At 47.1% G+C, this 22043-nt stretch overlaps 1 protein-coding gene across 4 annotated transcripts in view; it reads right to left on the bottom strand.

Moving 5' to 3' along the window:
* LOC138570755 (SURP and G-patch domain-containing protein 2-like) overlaps nucleotides 1–22043 on the bottom strand; it is a 1010309-nt gene that overhangs the window by 31694 nt on the left and 956572 nt on the right. For all 4 annotated transcript variants that reach the window (XM_069649142.1, XM_069649143.1, XM_069649145.1 and 1 more), the window contains one exon: nucleotides 4449–4507. In XM_069649142.1, the coding sequence (XP_069505243.1) occupies nucleotides 4449–4507 (59 nt within the window). The remainder of the gene's footprint in view (nucleotides 1–4448; nucleotides 4508–22043) is intronic.

Raw genomic sequence — 22043 nt, 5'->3', positions numbered from 1 at the left:
GCTTTTGGGCCATTTTCCCTTTCATGCTCCTCGATTCTTTAGCAATGGTTTACTATTATACTCCATATCTGCAGTCGCTCCCTTTGCTTCTATACCCACAATCTTACCTTCTGCACCTCCTTTGGCAAGTCCCTCTTAACAATAAAATAGAAAAATGGTATCAAACGATGCCATGGTCCTCCCGTTTCAGCTCTCCACATCTTCTGTAATTTAAGAATGAATTTAGCGGGATCCTCATCATCCCCCCATTGTACACTGCATCAGGGGATGTAAATCAGGGGTGTCTGGGAAAGCCCTTCGTAGCGCATCCCACACCTGTGCTCTAATTTTGTTGAAGGATGCTCCATCCGGTGCATCTTCCCTCAGGGTTATTCCCGGATACCCAGCTTTTACCCACATATCCCTGGCCTAGTCCCCAATTATAGCAACCATCAAGCTCTTGATGTCCCCTATTGCCGGGGCCAACCCTGCCGTTTGCTTTATAAACTCCTATCCACTTACTCGCCTCTGCTGTGAGCTGTGGGTGAGCCTTAATCAAGTTATTTTTATCCATCTGGGGCCGGGACACATACTGTGCCCCCCAGCCTCCTTATGTATGATGGGCATATGCATCTTGGTCCCACTTCCCACACCCTTCTTCATAATTCCCTTTTCCTTGCCAATGCCATCCAGCCAACCCTATTCCTCAACCTGCACCACCAGGCCCAACAAACCTACTTGGGGGCACTCAACCGCCTCTTCATCCCCTCCTTTACCCTGTCCCTCGTCAAACGTAGAATTGTCGTCCTTCCACTCATCATTTCCAAACAAACACTGTACTCTCCTGTCCCTAGATTGCTAATTCACCCTTCCGTCCCTCCTCCTCAACAAATACGCTTATTACTTCAGTGTTCATCCTGAGCAAAACCTCCCCTGATCTCCATTCTCCCGATCTTTTCCAACAAGCCTACATGCCTCACTTCTCTTGGGGATGCCTGTATCCTGTTCAGCTCTGTTAGCAACTCTGTCAACCTATCTTCAAAATCCCTTGACCCGACACCCGTGGATGCCGATACTTCAGGCGGTGTGCGTAGGGGAGCAGTAGCAGTGGTGTTACTGGTGCTGAAGGGGTGCCCACCACAGTGGGTACATAGGTTGGATTTGTGTACCTGCCTGCTGGACACGCTGTCAAGGGATAGAATCCCCTGCGCTCCGCTGATGCCCCACCTCTCCTTCTCCCCTCTGGCACCTTCCATCTTTCTGTATCTGTTCCACCGCTCCTTCCCTTGATCCTCTGTGTCCTCAAACATTCGCCAGAGGGGTAACATTTCTTTTCTCTTGTGTATCAGTTTCCTCTTATACTTAGCTACTAGAAATGTGGACATATGTTCCAAGGTGCTCTCATTGTGGGAGCCTGGTTCTGACCACGGGCAGGGCATCCCCCTCCTCCAGTCTCTGCAATCCACCGTTTATAGTATTTCTCCACCCGGTCACGATACAGTGGCAGGGCTTTAAACATTACTCTATTGGTGTTATTCCCCCCCCCGCACATGCAGGTGCTATCTATGTCTTACTAACCCTGCAAAGCCCCGCTGACACACCGCGCACGCTGCTGCTTGTGACAATCGGCAACAGAAAAGAAAATCGCCCTTCACCCTTTTCTGTCCCCCATGCGCACGCACACACACACACACACACACACACATACATACTTCAACACGACCATTCAATGCCACACCACGCTGCAACATACAATTACCGTCCCTCCTACAGGCTGTTCAACCAATAAAACACAAATACAATAAACTGAACTAGCAAGCTAAAATAACCACTACTTGTTCCAGGCCGACTGCTACTTTTATTTCCAAATTTCTCCTTTAAATAATATATTTTATCGTGGTTCCACCTTCCCTCTGGTTTCCGAGGAGGGACTCCCTGCCTTACCTTTACCTTACCCTCTAATGCCTTAACGAAACAATCTCTTCACAGTACAAACACCAATAAGAAATAAACCACGACTTCGCTCTCCACATGTGCACACCTCTCACTTCCCTATGCATCTGTCCCCTACTTGTTTTCGCTTACAAGAGTCTACTCACATGTGCGTGCTCACCCGAACTCCTCCGTCACGGGGTTCCAACACCTACCTGCACTCTCCACAGAGCCGCGCCTGCTTCAAAGAGCAGAGAGCCCTTCACTTAACATGGCTCCTGCTAAACAACTCGGAATACATGTTTTTCCAGGACCAGTCACTCCAGGTGGGCGCAGCTCCTTCTGGAGAAGCGACCCAGAGCCCTCAGCAAAAATGGGTCCGGGGGCGCTGGGATCACATCGGGGTCACCAATTGAAGGCAAGTCCCAGAACGCTCGCACCAGAGAGAATACAACTCACTAGGAAAGAAAGGCCCAAGTCGATCTTGTAAGGATAACCCGTTTTAATCACACACACAGATGAGAGCCACAGCAAAGAACTTTGCTGCTAACAAAGTTCTTCTGAAAGAGGGTACAAGCAGAGGCTTAAAAGGAGACACGTCGTCATAGTGACGCAATACATACAGTAAAAACCTGTGCGGCTGGATGGTGTGCGTCTATACAGGATCCGCCTGCCCCATAAGGGATGCCAGGTCATTAGTTCCATCCCAGTCCGTCTGTCTTACATCATGTGGGTGATGCAGAGATTATTTTCTCAGCGACAAAGGTAAAAAAACAAATGAACTACACCCCTAACGCAACGCTACTTTATCATTATACTGTGCGCCTGGCAGGCTTTAAGACTGGCACAAAGGAGGTCCTGGGGCACTAACCTTCACACACACACACACACACACATTTCACTCACTCCCTTGCACACCATCCGGCTCCAAGGTCTACACCCTCGTTTTGAACTATAATTCATACCTCCGAGCACCTTGCAATACAAATCATATAATTGTAGCACAAAGACATGCAATGTCCATCCTCTTTGAACATTTCAGGACTTGTTAATTTGGGGTTGGTGGTCAAAGGGCACCCGGTGTCATGGAATTCAGGTATCTTGAGGTTTAGTCCATTATATGGGATATAACTTGTGGTCGCATGGGGATGGGCCGGGTTATGCTTTGGCCAGTCAGGGGTGTCCTCATGGGAGCTCGGGCATGGCTGGAGATTTGCTTTGTCTCGCAATTCGGGCATAGTGCATGAAATGCTGCATTCGACCGCGCAGGCCTCGACTCAAAACTATAGTTACTAACATCTACAAAAAATGCACCAACGTCTAGACAAACTGACAGTCTTGCTCATGCCTTGGGCTACATTATGTGGGTTAATTTAATTGGGGTGGGTCCTATCACTGTACACCCCTCCTTCCTGGCTCATCATAGTGCTTTGACTGCTGCTCGCCTTAATCTAAAGCACTTAGGGGGCTGGGACAGGGTCGCCCCGTCCCAACACTAGCTCTAAACTTGTTAGGTAGACTACTGGTCGCTCAGGCAGTTAGGATCAAGACTACAGGAGGCACCACAAGGCTCCTTTCCTGGACCTTTTTCTGCATTCCTCGATGGAAGTTAGACTATCTTGCATGGGACGGATGACACCCAGCATGATGCACTGGTTAGTCCATAGTCTCCTAGCGCTTACTTAAATCTCACTGCAAGGGCTCAGTTCTCTTCCTCTGGGTATTCGACTGCGAATTCTTGGTATAGCCCTCATTGAACTGCCCTTTTGCTCCGATGTCTGGGAGCTTGACGATTTCATTTGAAGACCTGCAGAAAATTAGAAAGGTGCTCACCCCCTGGGCCAATCGAGACTGAACAAAATCACTGTCAGACAGCCATGCAAGGGACCCATACTCCCTGGAAGTGTGTAAACAGTGCATGAACTACACCAATGGTGCCAGCCACGCTTTGACAAACACCATGCCCATATGGTTTGAGAAAACACAAACGGTATCATGCAATAAAAGAAAACTACATGATCACCAGATGAATAACAAAATATTAAATCAGTAATCAGTCAGGAGCAAAGAAATGAAGACTAAACTGTTAGAAGAAAAACAAGGGGGAGCATGGTCAAGAAAGTGAGTACAGACTGTTGGGATGGCTTGGCGATGTGTTATAATCATAATTAGTAAAAACCAGTACAGTATTCCCCAAAGATTCTGAAAAATGTAGTTTTGTTCTATAAAAATGGAAATCCTTGTTTTGCTGCTTGAGGTTGAAATACAAAAACGTTTCATCATATGCAATGTTTTCTTTTACAATCCTACAAAGCCAGAGGACTATGGAAACAGGGCTATATAGAAGTTATTCAAATTTAAATTTGTTAACCGTTTCAGATTTGTTATTTTGATACTGTACAAGTAAAACCACAAAAAGAACCACTGAAGTGAGGAAATTGGACAGCTGCAATTGCATTAGGTGAGTATTGGTTCATCTCAGTGGGAAGATATACATAGCAGGAAATCTCACAAATGGAATAGTTTGGTCATCTCACCTTTTGTAGACCCTGATGTTCATTCGAACTTTCATTTTCAGATTGAAGCGGGACTTCAACTATAAAGAAAAATTATAATCAGCAAAAGAAACTTAAAGAGGAAAACATCAAGCTATCTGCAATTATGTAGGACAATATTAAGTATCAAGCAATTCTATATCATACAAAGGAAGATTGTAAAGGCTGTGCTCTGTCATGCAAATGTTATTGTTGGTGCACACATTCTATCCAGGATCCTATTATCGGGGTACAGATCTGAGGCAAACATGACTGAGTGACAGAAGTCACATCAATATTGCATTAACATTAAACCTGACCCAAAGCACAATGTATTTTTTCCAGGATGCAAGACAATATGTAAGCAAATATGCCTATAAGGATTACATATGAAGACCATCAGCAACTTTTGAACAGCAACTTTTAAAATATTTGATGGGTACATCTCAGGACATAATTCCATGACAGATTGTCAAAAGGTTGCATTTTATTTATCAAGCTCACCTGACGTCAGAAGATTACAAATAAAAGCCAAAAAGGGGATGCATTGGAGCACTCTGCAAGGATTATCTACATAACCACCAGATATAAGCAATACCAAATTTCAAACTGGAGAATGTTGTATTCCTCTTTGTTCTAATCCACCAATGGATGACCCAACAACCCATTTTTGGTGGCCATTCTCAAACAACCCCCAAAGGTCTATTTTTAATTCACTCGGAAACAACAATCTCCCCACCCAGAAAAAGATGCCATCCCTCAGAAAATCTCCCATGTTAGTCCTAAACATTGACTCCCTTTAAATTTGACTTGACAAATTTCATCTTGATCGTCATGCCACAGAAATGTGAACCTATTACAACTCTGTATGTTTATAACCATTAAACATCTCATCCCTAAATCATAACCTCAATTTATCTAGTACAAGCCTTAGTCATCACCAGACTGGACTGTCCATATAACCTTCTACAGTCCTTCTCAAAAATGATGCAGCTCTCTTAGCAAATGTTCAAGATCCAGTAGCTTGCCTGATCCCAGGCACTCGTAGATTTCACCACGTAACGCCAGTCCTCATTTCTTTTCATTGGTTCCTGAACGAAGCAAGATGCATGTTCAAATTGGCATCTTTAAAGTACAAGATCCTCCATCTGAATTCCAAGACGTACTCAGAATCTCAGGAAGAAAGCTTTCTTTGCAGAAAATAGAACACTTGCATATAATCCAGAAACGTACCAGCAACATCAAGAAACAAACGCAGATCAGTCTTTCTTGGTTGGAGTGCCAAACATTTGGAACATCCTAACCTCAGATCTTTTCTGAGCGTACTCAAATAATACATTTGGCTTTTCCCCTAAAAAACAGGCATGTTTATTTGGTCCATGTTAATAATGAAACTCAGTGTTTCGATATTTAGATAGACACATTAATTGACCTCTATACTACTGGCTTTGCAATGCTCCATTTCTTTCCGACAATAACCCTTGTAAAAATCAAAACAGAAATCACTAACATAACATACTATTTTCTATGTGGAGAACTTGAAGAACACCACAAATGACTAATATACAACCCTTTAAGCTCTTCCCATAGACCTACACCCTATTTCCTCTCGCAACCTCTACAATATCTTACTATGCCTGTCCTTGGTTTACTTTTATTAGCGGTCAGATTGACCACCGAGTAGAGCACTCGTTTTGACATCAGTGCAGAGCCTGCCAACGTAGGTTCGAATCCCGACAGGGCCAAACTCAGCCTTTTATCCTTCCGAGGTCAATAAATGAGCACCACACACCGTGGGTAATAAGCAGCACTCTGATGCCAGAGGGTTCGTAGAACTATATAAATGCAAATTATTATTATTATATTTTATTGTTAAACTCTGTACGCTGAAGGGCCCGGCACACACCTTGCCTAGAGATACTTTAAAAAAGATGGCAAAGCAGATGCAGCAGCCTGAAGCTCTGCGGCTCAATGGGTCCTCTTGGTCGATCCGACTGCAACCCACAACACGTTGAAGAATGATGTCTGTTCCGGGGCAAGACGACCCCTAAAGGGAAACGAGATGCCTAGCAATGCGTTCTCGCAACAGTGTTACATTCTATAAGCTTCAGGTCTGGGGAGCCTATTTCTTCAATTCGACATAATTAGCCTTTTTTTGTTTTGTTTTAGGCCATGACCATTCTCCGCCCACTCAATTCCATATTGTCCCTAGACAGTGCTTCTCGGCTGTTCTTGGGGACTAGAGGGAAGCTTGCTCTGTTGAATCTAATCGAGTCATCACTTGATTCCCCAGAGGTAACTTCCTCCCATGTGGCCAGAGGACAGCAGATGCTACATGATCGTGACCCTGGGGGATGCTATATGAGGGAGGATCACATGGGAGGAGATAGCTTCCGAGGAGATACCATGTCTTCATTGGATGAGACATGGTATCCCCCATTTGCCCGTGAAGATGACCGCATTATACCCAATACCCTCATGGCCTATTTCCATACATCTACCCCGTTAGGGAAACTAAAGAAACCATCTCCTCAAACTCTGTAGATCAAATTTCCATCTCTGGTCTAAAATGTTGAAGGCCCATTACCACCTTTTACAGTTCTAATTATTCACCATATAGAACTGAGTTATCATTTAGAACTGTTGAAAGTCATTTTCCAAGTAATCTACATCACCCGACACCAATGGACTCCTTTTCCCCACAATCACCCAACTATTCGGACGAGGGAAGGAGCAATGCAGAACGAAAGAAGACAATGAGCGTTAGTTTTTTTCAAAGTGCACCTGTACACAGGAGATTTAAAAACCGGAGGCCAAGTCATAGAGGCTGCTGCTGTTTGGAAGAAAACGTCTAATTCTTCTGTGAGACTTGTGAAGCTTGGGTGCGCGGACCGGTGTGGAGGAACCAAGCGGCTCACCAGCAGGGGAAAAGAGAAACGCTGCAAGGACAGGTCACGCCAGACAGGACAGGAGCCAATGGAAAACTCCTGGGCTTCCAGAAATTGCATAAAGCAGCCTTTTACCTATCAGCGACCGGTGCAAATACAAACTATAATAATTAAAGGCAAAGGAGGAGAAAAAGTAACCAGACTGAATGATGAACAAGAAAGTATATTGTGAATAAGGTCTCCTAACAAGATAGTAGTATTGAAAACAAATACGTAGGGAATACAAATTGGAAAAGGAGATATAATATACCAAAAAGGGTATAAAGAACTGTGGAAGTAAGAGATGAACAGCGTGCAATTATAAGAAGTCCTGGCAGGAGAATAAACCAGGCAATTACAATTGTGTGTTAATACCAGCAGTCCTGGCACACGAGCATACCAGGCAGCTGCAAGTCTGCAAGTAGTCATAATAAGAAATATAGAATTGTGTTTACCAGACAAAAGGAATTTCATTGAAAGACGTGGAACTGCTAGGCTATGCAGCTTTGTAAATAACCGTACTGTTGTGGTCCAAGAAAGACACAATGAACTGTTAGACAAAGAATCGCTTGTCGCGAAGATAATTCCAGGTGAAGAGAGCCACCCCCATTAAGCCAAGTCTTTTCACCCTTGGAGAACTTGCATTGGAGCGGTTTATTTTTCCTTTACGAACCCTTTTGCAATCACCTAAGGTTAAAGTAATTTCCCTTTTCACCTTAAAGACCAAGAGAAGGCAACCACCATCCCGTGGCCAACGGAAATGGGAACCGCACCATCTCCGTCTGAGGTAGTAAAAAATCTGGGAGTCCTGATGAACACCCTAACCTTAGAACTTCAAATAAACGCAACTGTCAAGAAATGCTTCTTCCTCCTCCACACGGCAAGGAAAATACTACCTTTCCTCTCCTTCACACACAAAACACTCACTATCGTCGCCCTCATCATGTCAAGAATTGACTATGCAAACAGCCTCTACCTCGGAATACCTACTGAAGAAGCTGCAACAGATCCAAAACACAGCAGCCAGACTACTCCTCAAACTATCCAGAAGAGACCACATCACCCCTGCCCTAAAAACACTACACTGGCTCACAGTAAAACACCATATCACCTTCAAAACAATATGCATAACACCCAGGGCAATCGGCGGACAAGGAGCAGAATTCCTACAAAAGAAAATAATCTACAAGCCAACGAGACCACTCAGGTTAACCCACGAAATCTGTCTGGAAATAAACGCATACATCAAAAAAACCAAAAGGAACCACCTTCTACTACTTAGCCGCAAAAACCTGGAACATCCCAAAAGAAATAAACACCAAAGATCACCTAAAATTCAGAAAATTACTAAAAACCTGGCTCTTCATTACCAGAGACTAAAACCAAAACAAGAGTGAGATAGAATGACTAAACGGGAAAGGACATTGTCAAGCTCCCAGAACCGACTGAGAAGCACCCACGGCACCTGGACGGGTGACGCCGGACAGAGTGGTTCACATGCGAGACCCATGGAGACGGAAGCAACAACCGCAGCCAGTCCTTACCAACATCCCCAACAACTCGTTTAGCTGATACTAGGTACCACTGGATTGTGGAACGGTCGAGATGCCACCAATCACCTCACTGAGGTGTGGACACTGGCAGTTGCACTAGCCATGTGGGTGGGAGTGAGGAACATGCATGGTTGTTGACTGAGGGGGCGGAGGAGGCAGCGAGATGTTCGAGGGGCCTCTAATGCAAAACGGGCACATATCGTCCAGAGGCACAGGGTGCCCAAGCACCCCATCATGTGAAATTTTGCAAGCCCAACTCCTCAACTCAGGATAGAGATGCCAACTAACCAATCCCACTAACGATTTCCACCTCTCAAACTCCAAACCAAACACAACCACAAACCTCCAGCACAGCAAACCGCACAAACTTCACTACACTGCAACAACAAAACAATAAACACACAGACTCGCTCATAAGTACACGACGACTACCGGCCGCAAACACCCCGGGCCCAGCGGACGGACCCACCGGGTTGAGGCTGCCAACAGCACATCACTGCACTCTTGCACTCTTCCGGCCTCCTCCCACTAACTCACCTTCCCTCCCTCTTTCAGAGCCGCCAGAGCGCCAGGGGACCACTCAGGTGGTGATAGTGCGCGGTACAAATGTCCTTTTACATTAACATTATAGCTCAGTTCATAGTGTGAGGGACATAACAGAACATTTAGACCCAAGGATGGTTTTGATTTTTACATCCTGACACAGAGACAGCCTTGGTTTTGGTTTTAGGTAGGGAAATTCCTAAGCGCTGGAAATTCCTCTGCGCTGGGTCAGACGGGCCTTTTCCCAACCCTTTTGATTTAAATAAAAGTCTTTAGCCAAAAACATGACTAACTTGTGTCCGAGTTTCATTCCTAACTTTACCTTACCATCATGTCTTGTGCCTCATAGCTCCTGGGGCAGTGGGTAGCTTACCTTCACTTCACTTCCAAGTCAACTCATCTATCCGAATAGGTAATTATTATATCTTTGTGAGGAGAGGGAGTGTTATCCTTGTTTTTCCTCCTGCTTACCCAACATAGCTCTTGGGGAACTCATCACCCACCTTCAGGTTCCTGCCTCGAGGGAACTGGTCCACAGTTTTCTAAACTTGATTGTGGTGCCATTCCTTTGGGTTGGGGCATCTGACTTCTTGGTTTCCGAGATACTTGCTAAGCTGTGCAAGTTCGCACAGATTGTGAGAACCTTGCTTTTCTCCTAAACCATGGAGAATGTATTAAAAGACGGCCACATCACATCAGGAAAAACGCGGCCCCGTTGCAATCTATGTCTGCCTTTCAAGGGGCAGTGGATCCGTTGGCCAAAAAATTCTCTGTCCCCCATACACCTTGGAGATTGAATTCAGGGTCCTAGCCAAACAACCAGTAAAACCGAATGACTCCTCAACTCCTCATTCCAGATCTTTCCTTACTCCAGCAACCTTGCCCGGTCCAGGGTCCTCGCACAGCATTTACATCCCTGGATCACAAAGAATTGAAGACTTTCATTACCCAAAGTAGAATCAATTTCCTGATTAAACCATAACTATATGTCTCAGAACAGACTCGGGTGACTTTCATACTGTTTAATCTAGATAAGACTGCTTTGTCTTTGGCCACTCCACACAGACAAGAGCAGTCTCCTCTGGTCTGACTATGATGGGTGATACACATCATTCAGGAATATGTTCGACTATTAATATGCTTGCCAGTAAGTGAAGAATATATTGGTTAAGCTCACTTTCATCTCCCAGAGAGGCTAACAGAATACAAGGCATTGGTGGTCAAGGCGGATCAGCGCAACACAGACACACGAGGAGAAAACACTACTGAAATTCCTGAGATCTTGGCCTCGAAAAGAAACAAACCCGCAGTAATCCTTCAAATCCATTCAACTGGGAAGCAACCGAGGTCCCATGCTTCGTGAAGAAAGAACAAAGGAGAAAATATAATCTCTGCTTATATTGTAGTGATAAAGGACACTGTCTGCAGGTGTCCTCGTAAAGCATCCCTGTCAACAGTAAGCTATCCAGCTTGACCCCAATAGGGGGAATGATGGAGTGTTTGCATTCCTTAGTCCCAAATCAAGCCCAACCATTCCAAACCATTCCACACACTTCTTCATTATGGTAGAGCTCTCTTTCCAAGATCTACAGTTGAATGGCGTTAGGGCAGACAGTGGAGCTACAGGGAACTTCATAGACCGAGACAAGAAAGGTGTACAACCAGATCCCAAGGAACAAACTGAATCCATCTTCTCTGTGGACAGTTCAGCCCTTCCTTCAGGACCCCTCTCCTTACGAACAGCCCCCTTGATCATGGTTTGTGCCCTGTTCCATCAAGAGAATCTCCTTTGATGCCATAGCAGCCTCTCACTTCCAAGTTATACTGGGTATACCATGGCTCAGCTACCATAAGCCTGTCATTCACTGGAAGGATAGTAAACTCACCTTCTTAGGATTCCAATGTCTTCAGATGTGTCCCTACCCTCAAGTCAAGTCAGAGGGAAAAGGACTGCTCCCTCAAGTCCAAGACAAATCTTGTTAATACAAGAGGAACTGCCCAGACAATATCAAGATTATGCCGATACCTTAGATTTCCAAAGAATAAGATAAAACTAGCCCTACAACGGGATTCTGGCTGTAAAATTAATCTGATACCCAGCGCTAATATTCCCTATGGACGGACCTACGCTTTATCTGAGAAAGAGAACATTACATTAAATAAATATATTGATGAAAATTTAGAAAAGGGTTTAATTCATCATACATCCTCCCCTAGCGGAGTGGCAATCTTTTCCATACTGAAAAGTCTACTACGCCAGTTAAATGAAATTACCATCAAGAACAGATCTCCTCTACCCTTACATCAAGTGTTGATCAATCAAGCCAGGGATAACCAGTGTACAACCAGCTTGACCTGAAAGGAGTCTGCAATTTGATACGGATGGCTGCCGGCTATGTATATGAATGGAAGAAAACCTTTTGTACGAGATATGTCCACTATGAGTACTTGGGCATGACATTCACTCTGTACAACACCCCCCCCCCAGCCTTTCGGTTCTTTTTTAACTACATATTTTCAGAGATCTTGGGCATTTATGTCATCCTCTATCTGGGCAATATTTTTGTTTATTCCCCAAGTTACGAAGTTCAAGTACATGTAAAGGTAGTTGTACAAAGATTTTCTGATAACCGCCTCTATACCAAACCCTCTAAATGGTTTATCAAGCAAACAAATATCTTATCTGGGATGTATCTTATCCCCCAAGATATAGGGATGGATACCCCAACGTTTAACGCAGTAATAGACTGACTGGCACCTTTACATTAAAGGGACAGGTGTCTATTTTATTGTGCATTGAACCAAATTTGATCTTTTTTTTCCAACATTATTTTTATTGTTTTTTGGCACAACAAGCTTTGCAAACATTGAAGTGTTACATGCTTTTCAGACTTGCCATGGCAATTAAGAGAAGAAAACTGCAGATGACATAACTGAATCATAACAAATCATAGATTTCCTCAGAGAACAGAACAAGTAATAACTGGGGGAGGGGAGGGGGGGGGAAGAGAGCAACATATAGGGTAGGAACTGGAAGACCGCTTCATTCACGGTTGGCTTGTTATAAACCTATTGGTATGTCCTTATGTTTGGGCATGGATGGGTTCTTCCAGTGGAAGTTGCAGCGGATTTGTACCTCTAGCCTGCGCAGCCTTTGCGGACTCCGTTGTGATCAGAAGTCTTTCCAGTCACTGGCTATATTTTGTATTTGTATTTATTTATTTATATTGCGCAGCCTGCCCACGGGCATCAGGGCGCATGTTTGGAAAGGTTACAGAGGGTTACAGAAGGCAGTTACAAATTACATAATATGTATACATACATAGAATAAGGACATATACAAATATATACAAAGGTAGTTAGTCGTCTCAGTATATACCGAGGTAATCGAGGTGTCAAATCATGCGATAGGCGTTATATGTTATGCCCCTTTCTATTCAGTCCTGGGTTGCCATCCAACGCAGCATTGTGGGCTGTTTTACCAAACCAGGGAATTGCTGTACATAGTCTAGGAAGGGGGCCCAGGTACGCTCAAATTTAGACCTGTTGCCGAGTCGGATCGCCGTGACTTTTTCAGCTGCTACGATTTCCCAGCATTTGGACCACTACATTTGCGCGGATGGACCCTCCGGGTTTTTCCATAGTCTGGCGATGGAGATTTTGGCAGCTGTTCGGAGGTGAGAGCAGAGGTCTGCCATGCAGCCTGTTAAGGGGAGTTGACCATCTCCAGTCTCCCCCAGCAACACAATTCGTGGGTCCCAGGGGATAGTAAGCCTTTGATCTGTTCAAGGGTGTTCCTCCAGAATTGGGTGGCTTTCGGGCAAGTCCAAAAGAGGTGGAATAGGGTTCTTCGGTCTGGGCAGCCCCTCCAACACTGAGCAGGGATAGCTGGGTTGCACTTGTTTAGGATCTCAGGGGTGCGGTACCACCTATAGCAAACTTTGAACGCCCCTTCTTTGTTTGTTACACATTTTGAGCTTTTTTGCGCTCAGGTCCAGATGTGATACCATTCCTCCAGTTCAATCGTTCTTCCGATGTAGTCTTCCCATCTTAGCATGTATGGTTCTTTTTTAGTGGGGTCTGTCCTGTCCAGTATTTTGTACAGCGTGGAGATTATTCCCTTTGGGGGAGTGGGGGGGTGGGCAGTAAGGGTGTGTTCTAGTGCTGTCAGGTCCCTGCTGCCATGCATCTTGACTTGTTCTTTCGAGAGCCAATGTCTCAGTTGCGTGTAGCTGAACCTTTCGGTCTTCGAGATCTTACATTTGGTTTTGCACTCCTCGAAGTTTAGTGGGCGTCCATTCTCAAAGAAGTGTGCCATGGTCTCTAGGCCCCTGTCTCTCCATTTCTCTAAATGATTTGGTGTGATTCCCGGAGAGAAGTCTGGGTTGTCCCAGATTGGTGTGAGGGGTCCCGTTGTACTTTTGCACTTCCATAGGCATGCTGTTTTTTTCCAGCTCGCAACTGTGTTCCTCGTTGAGGGTAGAGGGCCCAGGTCTTGGGTCCCCTTGGAGTCTTTGCAGTGGGGCAGCATCTCAATCAGGGTCATGCACTAATCTTCTTCCATTTGGAGCCACCGGGGGCGGCTAGCGAGAAGTTTCCAAGCGAAGGCTGGGGCTAGCTGAGGCAATACCAGGCCACATCCGGGACCCCTAGGCCACCCGATGCTGCACTCCGGAGCATGAGGCGCTTCGGGATGCACAACTTCTTTCCTTCCCAGACAAGGTTCAGTATGTCCCCTTGCAGCTTTTGTAGGGCTGTTTTCCGGACCGCCACTGGGAGGGCCTGTGCAAAGTATAGCAGCCGTGGGATTAAATTCATTTTTATCGCCGTGATCCGAACAAACCATGAGATTTCTTGTTTTCTCCAGCGTCCAATATCGTTCTTTAACTCTTCGAAAAGTGCTGGAAAGTTTGTCTTGTACAGCTTCTACATTTTGCTGGGTAGTTGAACTCCTAGATAGCTGATGCTCCTTTTTACCCATGGGATACAGTGCTCAACTTCCAGCGCCGTTTTGAGTTTTTTTGGGACGTTGATGCCCATTGCCACAGATTGGGAAACGATTGTGAACCCCGAGTCTGTTCGGAATTCCTCAAGGGTTTGCCATAGGGCTCCTATAGATTCTTTCGTTTGGGTGAGCATTAGCAGCACATCATCTGCATATAGGGCTATTTTGTAGGATTCCTTTTTGATTGTGAGACCTCGTATCGATGGCTCCATAGACAGGGCAAAAATGAGTGGGGAAAGGGAACATCCCTGTCTTGTACCCCTAGTTATGTTGATTTTGCCAGACTTGGCCCAGTTTAAGCGTAGTCTCGTGGAGGGACTTTGGTAATTGGCTAGGACCCATTTTACGAAGTTTGGACCAAAACCAAAATGCAATAGGGTTTCCTTTATGTATCCCCAGTCGAGCATATCAAACGCCTTATGCTTATCCAGGGAGAGGACGGTCAGCTTCGAGCCCATCCCGTTTGCCGAGTCTATAATGTTGATAGTTCTGCGGATGTTGTCCTGAGTGCCCCGCCCTGTGATGAAGCCTGCTTGATCTGTATGGATGATCTCTGGGAGGAGCGGGGCCAGCCTGTTTGCCAATATTTTAGTGAATATTTTTGCATCGTAGTTTAGAAGAGTTATAGGCCTATATGATGCGCTTGTGTCTGGTCTTTCCCCGGTTTTGGGATCAGCACCGTAAGGGATTCGTTCATGGCTGCCGTAGTGGAGCCTGTGGTGAGAAATTAATTGTATAGGTTTGCCAGATGGGGTGCTAGCAGGTGAGCAGACTTCTTGTAGAATTTCGAGGTCAGCCCGTCTGGTCCGGGCGAGATGTTTTTCAGGGAGCGGATTGTTTCGCTTACTTCATCAACTGTGATTGGGCGCTCCAGGTCGGGCATTAGGGTATGTGGTTGCTTCTTTGGGATTGGGGCCAGGAATTGAGCGGTGGCCGGGCCCGACGTCGGGGGTCCTGCCATTATTTCTTCGTGATGCTGAACCATTGTCTCAAGCTTTTCTGGTTCCATGTGGTGTAGGGTGCCGTTTTTGTCAACCAGGCATTGGATGAAGTTCCTGGTTTGGAGCTTTTTCAACTTGTGCTAGGAGACGGTTAGCTTTGTTGCTGTTGAGGTAGTAGAATTGCTTCGTATAGGTTAATGCTCTGGCGGCCCAGTCTGCTAGGTGCATTTCCAGCTCCCTCTTTACCCTTTTTAGGTTTCGGTTTGTTGTTTTCGTGTGGCGCTTTTTGAGATTATTTTCCAGTTCGACTAGCCTTTCCTCCAGCTTTTGTTGCTTCAGCAGATTTTGACACCCGAGTCTAGCTGTTGTGTCCACGCCAACCCTCGGATTACAAGTTTCATGGTGTCCCACACAGTTGCCATTGGGGAGTCCAGGGTTGTGTTTTCCATGAAGTAATTTCGAAGCGCCTCAGCGAGGTCAGAGCTTGCGGATGCGTCGGCCAACATATGATCCTGCATTTTCCATTGCCGTTGGGTAGGTTCTGGAACTCCATGCAGAAGCAGATTCATCATGACCGGAGCGTGATCAGAGATTGCTATATGCCCAATTTGGATTTCCTCCACACAGGGGGCCATCGTGTTTGCGACGAGCAAGAGGTCGATCCGCGAGTACCCTCTGCGGGCATGTGAAAAGAATGTATAGTCCCTCTCTCCCTGGTTGCGCAGTCTCCATATGTCAATCGTCTCGGTTTCCCGTAGGAATTCGGCCATGGCCAGGGCATTGCTAAAGTCTTCCCTCGAGGGCGGTAGGGTCTTGTCAACACTCGGGTCTGGGGGAAGATTGAAGTCTCCGCCAATTAGTAAGTGGCCGGCAGAGAAAGCGGTGATGGTCGGGAGGAGGTTGCGAAGAAACTGGTTTTGCTCTTTGTTTGGACTATAGATTGCCACTAGGGTAATTGGGAGTTCAACTAGTAAGCCTTTTAGGAGCAGGAATCTCCCCTCCAGGTCTCTTTTGGTGGTGATCTGGGTTAATGGCAGATTTAGACTCAGCAGAATTGCAACTCCTCTCTTTTTCTGTGCGACGGAGGCGAAGTAGCATTTAGGGTAGCGTCGGAAGCATATCCGTTTTTCATCCTCTGCTATCAGGTGAGTTTCCTGGGAGGTAGACAATGTCAGCTGCTAATTGGTCTAGTCTATGTTCCACCAATTTCCGCTTTCTTGGGGCGTTGAGACCTTGTACGTTCCACGTCGTGATGGAAAGTGTTTAGTTTAACAAACCCATCCTTTGAGCCTATGATAGTTCAGTTCGTGGTCTTCCCTGAAGGATACTTGTACCCAACCTCTCGACTCCTTTTTCCGCCGTGCCCCCCCTGTTAGGGAGAATTCTCTGTTTAGGCTGTATTTCCTAACCTAGTGAGTCCCCCAGCAGCTTTGCTGGATTTCTGGAGTTTGTTTTTTTCTCCTGCCAAGAGTGAGTCTCTTTTCCTCACACTCTTGGACATGATTTGAGGGGTTCCTTTGACTGTTAATGTGTTTTATGGGCTATGGGGACTTTTACTCCATAGGGTCTCATGTGTTTTTACTATGTGTGTTACACAGCACCCTCAGTGCAGTGACACAGGGGTGTCATAGTGACACCCCACCATAGACTCCATACCCTGCGACTGACTACTGTCTCCCTAATTATGAACAGAAACCAGTACAAACCATCTTATTGTGGACCTACTGGTCGGGGCAATTCGATTGCCCCGCGGTCTGTTATTCGAGGGGGCACGTCTCCGTCCCCCCTGATCGGTTTGGCTGGTGGCAGTGGATACTACTTTTTATATTTGTCCACGAATATATCTCTATGGGATTTTCCCATTGTTCGAGGCTACCAGCTTTAATTATTTAATTCTCATAGCCTCGAACATACCGCCGGTTTATTTATTTAATATTAATTCGCCGGTTGGTATTTTTTGCCAGAACTCAATTCTAAAATGGCGTTTGTGTTCTCTTCTGTGACTCCAACCCAAGTCGAGCCCTTTGTTCCACTTTTTGGCGGGCTTCTCCACAGAAGCCTCCAAAAGGGATGCCACTCGGTCTGGGTACCACTGGGGGTGCGGGAGGGGGTTTAGGCACCCTGGACTGAGTTACCTTGGTAACGCAAGTCGCACTCTTGTGACTTCTTCCCCTGACTGGTGGGCACAACCAGTTTACCTTCTTTTTCTCGCATCCCAGGACGTCTTGTGGTCGAATTGCCTGTGCCAAGCACCCCGGCAACCGGATAGCCACTTACCACTGGACCGCGAATAAAAGGACCGCTCCTTTTAACTGAGAACTCCGCAGCTGGTTTCTTCCCTGGCAGTGCAACGGACTCCTGTCTTCCTCCCCGACGAGATCCTCTCTTCCCCCGGACGAAGCCCCGACTTGCATCCGCTGCCAGGAACAACTGCCCCCGCTGGAGTATTCTCACCACTTTAAGGTACCGTGTCTGCCAGGTCTCCCTTTCTAAAGATTGCTACAAGGTAATAATAATCACTTCTGGACTGGGCTGGCCACCTTGACCATCTAACTGGTCCCTTTCTTTTGGTCCAACTCTTTCTGAACTGATTGCAAGACTTTTGGGCACTTGAAGCGTGTGACCTTGGACACATTTCGACCGGAGCCTCTTAAAGTGGGTCCGGCCTTGTTAACTTTGACTTTACGGTTTTAACCTGCCTTCTTCTCCTACTGTGTTCTTCCGAAAGTGTTGGGATCTGTTTCTATCTTTGCTCTGCCTTTCTCTCCCTTTTAAACCGATTGATTAGAGTGCCATCTTCGTTAAGCGCTCACCGCTGTCTGAAAATAAGTGTTGCTTTACTTAAGACTTGTCCAACTAATCGTGGAAGGGAGCGCATATCTTTTAGTGACCGTGTTTTTGAACTGCTTGATATAAGTGCCAGTGTGTTTTATTAGATGTGGTTTTAAATAAATAATTATATCTCTTTTACACCAAGCTCTGGTCAGTGTTTGCTTGTTCTACTGTGTTCTTTTGACCTATTGTGAATACTCTGTATACTGCCTAACTCTTCTTGAGGGAAGTCTGACTGCTCAGCCACAGCTACCAAGTGAATCTGTGTGGTACAGACTGCTACCAAGTGGGTTTACTGCCAAACACCTGTAGTCTTAAATCTTTTGCAGTGGTCCCAGAGCGAACTGCACAGGTTTCTGCCTAACACCCCCTCCATGACCCCACCCCCAAAAACAACAAGGCATCCGGACCAGCCTTCAACCAACGGGGCAGCCGGCCGGATCGGTGTAATAACGCTGATGGAGGCAACTGTGCCTCTTCTATTGCCCAGTAAAGTTTGAGAGTATTCGGCTTCTGATCTTAGGCGGGACTGGTACCAGTTTCCGATGGTGCTCAGGTCGCCCTCCCCGGGCTAAGCAAACATATGGGTCGCTTGGGCATCCTGGCTTGAAGGTTCCAGAAGACAGATAGTCCATGGTTTGGGCAAAGCGGTAGCTGTCTCGGATTCACTCCCTGCCAGGTAGGTGATAAGCCCGGAGGGGGATCCGGTGACTCCCCCAGCTTGAGATGGTCGTTGATGGGGGTCACTTTAAGAGTCGTTATTCCTCTTAGTTTTGGTCGGGGGGCCCCGGAGTCTGCGGTGCCCCTCCACCTTAGTCCAGGGCCTTGGGGGGTGGTCCCTTTGGGGATGATCCGAGTCCTCCGCAGACCCGCTGGAGGCCCCCACCTCACTGTGTGTTCATGAAGCGCTTGGGAGAGGGGATTAGTCGTGACTTGCCATCCCATGTGAAAATGAGGGCTGTGGGGAATCCCCATCGATAGGTCATCTTCCACTCCCGCAACCATTCAGTAAGTGGTTTAAGGGCTTTCCTTTTTGCGAGTGTAGCCGCCGCCAAGTCTTGGTAGAGGGATATTGAGGCATCTCTGAAGCCAATTCGGGCCGAGCCTCTGGCTTCGCGCAGGATTTCTTCCTTGACTCTGTAGAAGTGGACTCTCGCTAGGACATCTGGCGGGGAGGTTGCATTCTGTTTGACTCTAACCCTATGGACTCTGTCCAGTTCCAGGGGGGCTTCATCTGGGAGCGTTAAAATGAAGCGGAATAAGTCGTTGACATAGGCGTTTAGTTCTTCCTCGGGGACAGAACTCTGAATTCCTCTCAGGCGGATGTTGATGCGCCTAGACCTGTTTTCCGCTTCTTCCTGCTTGTTTTCACGGGCTTCGCATCTGGGCTCCAGCGCAGTGAGCCTGTCAGCCCCCTCCCCAATCTCAAAGTTTTGCTCAAAAAGAGTGGTTTCAATTTCTTCTGTTCTGGTTTCGCTTTCACCCACTCTCTTGTCTAGGGATGAGTTTTTGCTATTCAATTCTTCTGTACCTTACGGTATTCCTTGGTTATGGCCGAGAGGAGCTCTTGGAGGTCTGCTTTTGTAACTGCTTGGGTTGGCAAATCAGAATTGGGGTCAGGGGGTGCGCTGGGATTTGTCATTACGCTCCCCTTTCTTCGGTTTCTCCCCCATGGTGGTGGACAGCAGGGTAGATATGTCAATCTGTTTGGAAGGTTTCGGGTTCCCGGACATTGCTCTTTGTAATTTTAACAGGGAACTGGTTCAGTCCTTCCTGAATAGTGGGGAGCTTTAGCTAACAGGAGACACACTTTTGGCTCAGACTGCAAAGTCCTGGAGGCTTCCCGGGCCTGCTATGTGCTACTTGGCGACTCTGCAGAGGGGGTGCTGAAGCGTGACCCCCCCCGGTGCACTGCTAATGTGCTGGTGCCCCAGGGTAGTGGGAACCCCAGCCAGCAAAGAAGACATCTAGTCCCCGCCGAGAGAGTGGAAGGGCCACAATCGGCACCCAGACGCGCCCGCTCCTGCGGGAAGCTGGACGGAGCTGTTGGGGGGAGATGCACTGGGCTCCCCGGGACTGCGGGATGGAGCCGAGAGGGGGAGTTGCGGCTTTTCTTTCTGGGTCCGAGTGGCCAGGTAGTTCATTTCGGACCTCAGCCCCGAGGTGATCCGGGGCGGGGCGGGCCGGGCCCTCCCCACTTTCCCCAGAGAGCCAGGGCCGAGAAGCTGGCGGGTGGAGCTGCGAGAGGTCCCGGTGGTGCGGTAGGTGCCGCCCTTCCTTCTTCCGGGAGCGGATGCCGTGTCCTGGATGCGGGGCCACTGGGAGGTCGCTTCCTCTTCCCACGTCGGACGCTTGCTGGGCGTGAACCGCCACAGCAGATGCGTTGAGTCCCCGGAGCCGATCGGGACACCGGGTGCCCTGGGCTGCCGACAGAGGCCTGCGGGGAGCTGCCAGCCCAAGAATGTAGGTGGTGGAAGGCTGGTTCGTTGGAGGGGTTGGCAGGCACTTTTGCTACGGTCATCTGCGTTGAGGCCACACTGGCCGCCGTTGGCCTCCATTGGACCTGGTTGCCTGGCGTTATAATTGCTGGAGCGGTTTGGTCCATCGGGTCTCGGCGGGATTCGGGTCTCGCTGCATTCGCAATCAGTGCCGTTGGTGAGCGCGTCCCCCGGAGATTGTCAATAGATTTGTTCCCCGCCGAGCTGGGGAGATACTCCGCCGCCAGCCTCCGGGTTAACTCCTGTCCCTACTGACAAGGCTGATCGGAGAAAGGCAGCCGGATTAGGCACCGCCACAATCCGCCATCTTGGGACCCCACCGACGCGCCGAGTCACTTCGCCGGGAAGCTCGGCCAGAACTCCGTCCCCCACAGGCTAAGAGCACCGAGGTTGTGGCATGAGCTGCAGCAGCCTTCCGGCTCTTCGGGACGCCGAATTTTCAAACAGAAGATTTGGCTTTACTGCAGCATTTTGGATAGACACGGTCTCGGCCGGGAGCTCTCACCGGGCCAAAACGTTCGCCATTGCGCAAAGCCACGCCCCCCAAATTTGATCTTTTAAAAACATTATCACACATTACAAAATTTAAATATGAAATACACAGTAACCACATTTTATTCACTTATATATCAAATTAAATTATTAAAACATTTTAATCATTGAATACAATTTATAAAATCTTTTCTTACTCTTAAGTAATCAGACCTATTTCTTACAGCATTCTTATTACTTCTGTGGTTAGAAAAATCTAATTCCCTGCACTTGCATGATCCCACATGTCCTCTAAAAGAGTCTCCTGGGCATTCCAAAACAATTTGTTGAAGAGTTTCTTCCAAGTTCGGATTATTTCAATAATTGCAGATTCCATTACAAATATTTCCATTCGTCTTCTGACAAGCATACTTGATCTCTCCAGTTGGTAGAAGATTTAAAAGAAAGCATAAAAATTGTTCACGATAATGAAACGTGGATATCTTTCCAAATAATTTGGTAGTAATCCAATCGGTTTATCTATTCTTGAAAAAGTAGGATGTACCGTTACGCTCACCTGGTATCCACGGGAATGCCACCCAGCCCTGGTTGGATGATCTGCACTCTCGAACCCTCTCCCGGTCCCTTGGTAATGCCTCTGGTTGAAGATGGGTCTGCAATATAGGAGAGCTGGATTCAATACCAGATTGTCTTCGTTTTCCCACCTCCCTTGGCCTCAAATCGTTCCTCCCCCTTGGGCCTTCTCCTCACCTTAATATTGTAAAAGGTGGATTCTCCATCCTGCTCCTCGTGGCAGGGGCGCGTAGA

This window comes from Ambystoma mexicanum, chromosome 1p (assembly GCF_040938575.1).
Source record: "Ambystoma mexicanum isolate Mex_15411 chromosome 1p, UKY_AmexF1_1, whole genome shotgun sequence".
Lineage (NCBI taxonomy): Eukaryota > Metazoa > Chordata > Amphibia > Caudata > Ambystomatidae > Ambystoma > Ambystoma mexicanum.
This window is presented reverse-complemented; position numbering and strand designations above follow the sequence as displayed.